At 46.6% G+C, this 8,264-nt stretch overlaps 1 protein-coding gene across 1 annotated transcript in view; it reads right to left on the bottom strand.

Moving 5' to 3' along the window:
- The window catches only part of NIPSNAP2 (nipsnap homolog 2), a 35,016-nt gene that overhangs the window by 2,788 nt on the left and 23,964 nt on the right, over positions 1–8,264 (bottom strand). Inside the window, exons 7-8 of the mRNA XM_037734183.1 lie at positions 3,431–3,525; positions 644–727 (exon numbers count right to left, since the gene is read on the bottom strand). Of these exons, the coding sequence (XP_037590111.1) occupies positions 644–727; positions 3,431–3,525 (179 nt within the window). The remainder of the gene's footprint in view (positions 1–643; positions 728–3,430; positions 3,526–8,264) is intronic.

The following is an 8,264-nucleotide window of genomic DNA, read 5'->3' on the forward strand; positions in this document are numbered from 1 at the left end:
GGGAGGCAGAGATTGCAGTGAGCTCAGGTCGTGCCACTGCACTCCAGCCTGGGCAACAGAGTAAGACTCTATCTCCCCCACCCCGTCAAAAAAAGGAAAATAAAAAACGAGTTCTGTCTCAAAAAAAATTAAAAAAAGGAAAAAAAAGAACATTCTGCTATGTTGAAAAAAAGTCTCGTAAGTATTAGAGAAAAATTTACTATCTCCCATCCCCACAACCTGATGATTCCCTACCCTAGCAACATACTATTAAAAAAGCCACCCAGGGCTGGGCATGGTGGCTCACGCCTGTAATCCCAGCACTTTGGGAGGCTCAGGCGGGCAGATCACGAAGTCAGGAGTTTGAGACCAGCCTGACCAACATGGTGACACCCCATCTCTACTAAAAATACAAAAATCAGCCGGGCGTGGTGGCATGTGCCTGTAATTCTAGCTACTCAGGAGGCTGAGGCAGGAGAATCGCTTGAACCCAGGAGGTGGAGATTGCAGTGAGCCAAGGTCGCACCACTGTACTCCAGCCTGGGTGACAGAGCAAGACTCTATCCCCCACACCCCGGAAAAAGCCACCTGTCAGTGTTAGGGTGAAAGAACGTGACTGAAACAGTAAGACAAAAATAATATTTGGTGGCCATTAGGAGATTACCTGTGTAATATACCAATTCCTCCCAGCCGTGTTTGTGCCATGCAGCATTCCGTATGTCTTCCCTGGTCTGAAGATCCCTGTAGGCTTAAAAATAACCAAACAGAGAAGTAAGACTTAAAACGTACACCCCACATTTCACCTGCACATCTGTTAAGGTCTTGCTTTACTTGGGAATCTAGTTTTCTCAGGGACTACTTCAGGTGTATACTACTGAGCTGGGAAAATTGTGAGCTGGTTATTCTGAGCAAAATTATATTAGGCCATGTGGGAAAAGCAAAATTTCAGTCTTTTTTTTTTTTTGAGACAGGGTCACTCTGTCACCTAGGCTGGAGTGCAGTGGCACGATGCTGGCTCACTGCAGCCTTGACCTTCCAGGCTCAAGTGACCCTCCCACCTCAGCCTCCCGAACAGCTGGGACTACAGACATGTGCTACCACATGGGCTAATTTTTGTCTTTTTTTGTGCCCAAGCAGGTGTCAAACTCCTGGGCTCAAGTCATCAGACTGCCTTGGCCTCCCGAAGTGCTAGGATTACAGGTATGGGCCACCATGCCTGACCCATTCCTTTTCTTAAGTTAAAAAAATTATTTACTTGTTTGTTTGTTCGAGATGGGGTCTCACTATGTTGCCCAGGCTGGTCTCAAACTCTTGGACTCAAGTGATCCTGACTCAGCCTCCCAAACTGCTGGGATTTGAGGTGTGAGCCACCACAACTGGCCACAATCCCCTCTAAAGCTTTACAATCTAGTGAATACGAGATATGCCTTTATGAACCAAGTGAACTTCTCTAACAACACGTTAAATTCATGACCAGAAACTGAGACCACAGATAAACAATGTCAGATTCAATTCAACATTTATCTTGCACGACACCGATCTGGGCAGGGGCTGTGTTCCGTGCCGTGAAGCCCCAGGATATGAGGCAGGCAAGGTCAGCTGTGGAGTGCCGGGCCCACGCTAGGACATGGCGCTCAGGGGAGCATGGCGGGGAATGACAGAGCTTCTGGAAATGTGCGAGCTGACCAGGTGGGTGTTGAAGCTGAAAAAGAATCACTGACGTAGGAATGAGAAGGTGCCTCAGGTGAAGGGGGATCACCTGGGTCACAGTACAATTCACAGGTATCTCATCCAGATGCCTTGGTTCGTTTTTTTTTGTTTTTTTTTGAGATGGAGTCTCCCTCTGTCGCCCAGGCAGGAGTGCAGTGGCTCGATCTCGGCTCACTGCAACCTCCGCCTCCCAGGGTCAAGTGATTCTCCTGCCTCAGCCTCCTGTGTAGCTGGGACTACAGGCAAGCACCATCACATGTGGCTGATTTTTTTTTTTTTTTTTTTTTTTTTTTTTTTGGGACAGAGTCTCACTCTGTTACCCAGGCTAGAGTGCGTGGTGTGATCTCGGCTCACTGCAACCTCTGCCTCCTGGGTTCAAGTGATTCTCCTGCCTCAGCCTCCTGAATAGTTCGGACTACAGGTGCGTGCCACCACACCTGGCTAATTGTTTTGTATATTTTTTTAGTGGAGACAGCATTTCACCATATTAGCCAGGATGATCTCAATCTCCTGACCTCAAGATACTCCCGCCTCAGCCTCCCAAAGTGCTGGGATTACAGGTGTGAGGCACCGCACCGGGCCTAAATTTTTGTATTTTTAGTAGAGATGAGGTTTCACTATGTTGGCCAGGCTGGTCTCTAATTCCTGACCTCAGGTGATCCATCCACCTCGGCCTCCCAAAGTGGTGGGATTACACGTGTGAGCCACTGTGCCCAGCCAATATCTTAATTATATATATATATATATTTTGAGACAGTCATGCTCTGTTGCCCAGGCTGGAGTGGCACAGTCATGGCTTACTCATGCAGCCTCGAACTCCTGGCCTCAAGCAATCCCCCTCCTCATCTTGCTGTTGCTCTGTGAAGTCTGAGTCCTCCCCACAGGGCAAAGACATGGGGTCTGCCCTGTGTTCCCACAGCCTCTATGAGAGCTCCGTATTCACATTCTGGTGCCTGACTGTTTGCAGTTCCAGGCTCCTGCATCTGGGAGGCCCTCTCCAGGCAGCTACAGGTGCTGATGTGAATGGAGCATGCACCTGGCTTGACCTCTGCCCGACAGCCTAAGGGACGGAACCTTCATCTATCCAATCCGGCCCATATAGCACCTGTCCTTATTAAGAGACAGGAATGCCTGGGAGGGCTGCATACTGCAGAAGCTACAACAGTAATGACAGTTCCACTCAGGGCTCTGGGGGCTCAGGAGGAGTGATGAGGTTCACTAGTAGGGACAGGGTGACATCTGGGGCAGGCCTGGAAATACACCAAAGACCGTACCAAACAAAAGTGGGTGGGGATGGAAAAGGTGTGGGGTCTGTGTCCTAAGACAGTGGAACCACGTCACAAAAGCAGGCAGTGAGACTGTGCAGGGAGCTGCTGTTCTGGGGAAAAGGCAGGCCTGTCTGCTGAGGCAGTAGCAAGTCAGTCTATACAAAAAGGCTGGGCCCACTCTGCAGAAGGCACTCGGCCTTCCCTGGCCTCCTCCTCCCATGGCTGCCTGCTCACCCCTTCTTCCTTTCTCCATCATCCCCAGTCATTTTCAGCTCACTAATGCCACGTATCTGTGGACTTTCACTGCTGGCCTTGCTAGTCCCAGACAGCCTCATGCATACTGTCCCTCTGTGATGTCTGGATCTGCTGCAGTGGTTAAGGTTACTGACCCAAGATGTGCTCTACTGCCCAGTACAACTTAGTAATGAACTCTAAAATCTGAACAACTTGAAAAGAAAGAAAAAAACAGATACCCCAAAGATGGTGGACCATGTACAGCTGCCCGATCTGAGAGAAGAATCCTCCCACAGCTTCGTTACCATCCTGTCTGAAGCGGATCGCGCGAGCCCTATAAGAGTGAGGCGATGTTGAAGACACTGAATCAGATACACTAGCGAGAAACAGTAGACCAAGTTTCCCCATCCTCAGGGCAGGCTATTCAAAATGGGGACTAATTGCTTATCAAATTGTTATCAAGTTCTCTAATGCAAATAAGTTACTTTATTATTTTTGAGATGGAGTCTCATTCTGTCACCCAGGCTGGAGTGGAGTGGCACAGTCTTAGGTCACTGCAACCTCCGCTTCCCGGGTTCAAGCGATTCTCCTGCCTCAGCCTCCTGAGTAGCTGGGATTACAGGTGTGCACCACCACGCCTGGCTAATTTTTGTATTTTTAGTAGAGACGGGGTTTCACCACATTGGCCAGGCTGGTCTTGTACTCCTGACCTCAAGTGATCTGTCCACCTCAGCCTGCCTAATTGCTGGGATAACAAGTGTGAGCTGCTGTGCCCAGTTCAGAGCCCTTTAATGTAAACACCTTTCACACTTGCGTCAGATACTTAAAAATATATATATTTAGCCAGGCGTGGTGGCTCACGCCTGTAATCCCAGCACTTTGGGAGGCCAAGGCGCGTGGATCACTTGAGGTCAGGGGTTCGAAACCAGGCTGTCCAGCATGGTGAAACCCTGTCTCTACTAAAAATACAAAATTAGCTGGGCATGGTGGCAGGCGCCTGTAATCCCAGCTACTCGGGAGGCTGAGGCAGGAGAATCGCTTGAACCTGGGAGGCGGAGGTTGTAGTGAGCCAAGATTGTGCCACTGCACTCCAGTCTGGGCAACAAGAGCAAAACTCCATTTCAAAAGAAAGTGCGTGTGTGTGTGTGTGTCTGTGTGTGTATAGTGATGCATCTAAATTCCTAAAAATGTTTTTAAAATGTACCTATTTTTTCAAAAGCAGTTTTTTAGATCAAAGGTGAAAAGGAAGGGAGTTCAAATGATATAGGGAGGTCACCAGAAGATGCACAGTTAAGTTCTATCAGGAGATTACACACCCAGTCAACCCATACCACTCTGCCCAGGCTCTGGCCTGAAGTCTCAGTCACATTAGGGTTCCACAGCTGACAAGACTTGGGAAGACAGATTCATTCTAATTCATTCAAAAGAGCTGGCAGCATATAAACAAGGACAGCAACCTACTAATACTGACGGTAAAAGACGTCACTCTCAAGGCACAAGATGCTTGAGTTGGCCTGGCTGAGCATTCTCTTCCTGGAGGCAAACCTCATATGTACTGAATGATGACATCTCAAAAGGAGGAACAAAATCCAAGCAAGAGTGATTTCTTGTGAGTGATGAAGTCTTTCCACATGCAGGGTCTCTCTCTGTCACCCAGACTGGAGCACAGTGGCATGATCTCAGCTGACTGCAGCCTCGAATGCTTGGGCTCGAGGGAGCCTCCTGCCTTGGCCTCCTGACTAGTTGAAACTTTAGCCCTGCACCACTAAGCACAGCAAATTCTTTTTTTTTTTCTCTTTTTTAGAGACAGGGCCTTGCTATGTTGCCCGGGCTGGTCTTGAACTCCTGGGCTCAAGCGATCCAGTCTCCTTAAAATCACTCGACACCTCTGCTCTAATCCACCTTGAGCTAAATGCCACAATGGGGACCTTACCTAAGCACTCCGGTTCCTTTAGGGTAAAAAAGGGACTTCTTGCTATTGTCCCCATAGATTTTTAGCCACAAATAAGATGACATCTTTAATCTTAACATTGAGAATTAAGTGATCAATATCTTCACACAAAATTACAAATCTGATTATTGAAATTAAGCAAATCACTTCAATGTGCATTCTAACTCTATTCAGAAGAACAAAACCTGGCTTTCATTAATAGTGATAAATATTCCAGATTATTCATTTCATTCTGAATTTTTGTAATTTAGTTGTGATAGGCAAACAAAACATACTTGCCTTAGCCTGGTAACAATCAGAAGCCTGTATAGACGAGGTGGTCACCATCTTAAATAGTTACCTATGTGCCAAAATATAAATTGAATGCTGAACTGACTTTATAAATAACTTTTTTTTTTGAGACAGACTTTCGCTCCTGTTGCTGGGGCTGGAGTGCAGTGGTGCAATCTCGGCTCACTGCAACCTCCACTTCCCGGGTTCCAGTGATTCTCATGCCTCAGCCTCCTGAGTAGCTGGGATTACAGGCATGCACCACCATGCCCAGCTAATTCTGTATTTTTAGTAGAGACGGGGTTTCTCCATGTTGGTCAGGCTGGTCTTGAACTCCCGACCTCAGGTGATCCACCCGCCTCAGCCACCCAAAGTGCTGGTATTACAGGTGTGTGCCTCTGCACCCGGACAAATTTTAAAAGTTAACTGAATAACCTAGGTATGTCCCTGTGGATTCCACGAGGATCACGTCTTGATCAGCAATGTGCAAAAACTGAACCAGTGAGTGATCCTGTTCTGTCAACAGCTCAATGACGAACACCAGTAGTCCAAAAACAAAAGCACAAAAATTGTATATAATAGTTGCATATAATCAAATATGTATGTCTTAGTTTTCAAATAAGAAATTCTAACTTGTATGATTTAGCCTTTGATGATCTAACGAGGAAAGATTCATTAGAAATAAAGATGACAGAACTATTTGTTGGAGGTAGAGGGGATCTCAGGAATTATTTCATGCACAGCAGGAAACTTCCTAACCAAAACAAGAGAAAAACAGGGGCTGGGCACAGTGGCTCATGCCTGTAATCCCGGCACTTTCGGAGCTCAGGCAAGCAGGTCACTTGAAGTAGGAGTTTGAGAACAGCCTGGCCAACATGGCAAAATCCTGTCTCTACTAAAAATACAAAAAATTAGCCAGGTGTGGTGGTGCATGCCTGTAATCCCAATTACTTGGGAAACTGAGGCAGGTGACTCGCTTGAACCCTGGAGGGAGAGGCTGCAGTGAGCCAAGATCACGGCACTGCACTCCAGCCTGGGTGACAGAGCAAAACTCCATCCCAAAAAAAACAAAACAAAACACGATATAAGTTGAATATAAGAAAAAGGCACAAGGATATAAGTTCTCATTTAAAGGTAAAGAAACTAAGAGTAGCCACGTGCAGTGGTTCACGCCTGTAATCCCAGCACTTTGGGAGGCCAAGGCAGGGGGATCACAATGTCTGGAGTTCGAGACCAGCCTGATCAACATGGTAAAACCCGTCTCTACTAAAAATACAAAACTTAGCCAAGCGTGATGGTGGATGCCTGCAATCCCAGCTACCTGGGTGGCTGAGGCCGGAGAAGTGCTTGAACCTGAAAGGTGGAGGTTGCAGTGAGCTGAGATCATGCCACTGCACTCCAGCCTGGGCAACAGAATGAGACCCTGTCTCAAAAAGAAAAAGGAAGCCAAGAGTGAGAGCCGTCAAGTAACTCACACCCAGGGCTTTTTCTCAGCACCATGTGGCCTCCCTCTTTGCAGGTGAATAATGTTATGAAATGCCTGTAGGAAACAGAAATGGCACGTTTCCAAAGAAAAGTAAGTTAACGTAACTACTTCAAAGGAACACAGACCCCCTCCAACAAAAGAAAAAAAAAAAACTGAGGTACAGAAATGTCAAGTTTCAAAGAAAAAAAAGCCCAAAATCTTTTATTGAATTAGATAAACATGTATGCTTACTTCAGATTCTTTTAGGAAACTACTCCAGTGTTTCAAAATTAATATATATAGTTTGAGATGGAGTCTCGCTCTGTCACCCAGGCTGGAGTGCAGTGGCGCCATCTCGGCTCACTGCAGCCTCACTGCTGGGACTACAGGTGTGGCCACCACGCCCAGGTAATTTTTTTTTTTGTATCTTTAGTACAGACAGGGTTTTACCATGTTGGCCAGTCTGGTCTCAAACTCCTGACCGCAAGTGATCTGCCTGCCTTGGCCTCCCGAAGTGCTGGATTACAGGTGTGAGCCACCAGGCCTGGCCAATAGTTCAAGCTTCCAAAGAAATCTCATAATGAAATATGGAGGCTGGTAAAAAGAAAACACCAACAATCTCACCATCACAGAACCCTACATGTCACCAGTGCTTTTCTTTCCATTTCCTGTCCCAGGCACTGACTTCAGCTAACCAATGACCAATAGTTTATCCCTGCATCCCTCTTAATCGTCGAGGCTTTTTTTTTTTTTTTGAGACAGGTCTTGCTCTGTTGCCCAGGCTGGAGTGTAGTGGCATGATCATAGCTCACTGCAGCCTCAACCTCCTGGGTTCAGTGATCTTACTGCTCAGCCTTCAGAGTAGCTGTGACTACAGGCATGCACCACTGCACCTGGCTAATTTTGCATTTTTTGTAGTGGATGAGGTTTTACTATGTTGCCAAGGCTGGTCTTGAACTCCTGGGCTTAAGGGACCTTCCCACCTTAGCCGCCCAGTATTGAGATTAAAGGCATAGGCCATAGCACCCAGCCTACCGAGGATTTATATGTCTTCTTATCTTTTAATAGTCAGGATATCCCAAAAGTGTTGTATCACAATGGTGAAAGCTGGTATTTTGTTACAATTGTATCAGTGTGCTTCTTGTGTTTCACCATTCAGTTTAAGGTAGTTGCTGGGAGGACAAGAACAGATTTATGATTTAAATCAGGGCTGGTAAACTGGCCCTCTGGCTAAACCGCACCGTCTGTTGATGGGCATTTGGGTTCTTTCTACCTGTTGGCTGTTATAAAACATGCTGCTATGAGCACTTACAGTTTATATGGATGTTTGCTTTCTAACTTGCATTATTTAGGCTTTGATGACCCAAGAAGTAAAGATTTTCACTTA

The sequence above is a fragment of the Cebus imitator genome, unplaced genomic scaffold (genome assembly GCF_001604975.1).
Source record: "Cebus imitator isolate Cc_AM_T3 unplaced genomic scaffold, Cebus_imitator-1.0 Scaffold581, whole genome shotgun sequence".
In the NCBI taxonomy this organism is placed as follows: domain Eukaryota; kingdom Metazoa; phylum Chordata; class Mammalia; order Primates; family Cebidae; genus Cebus; species Cebus imitator.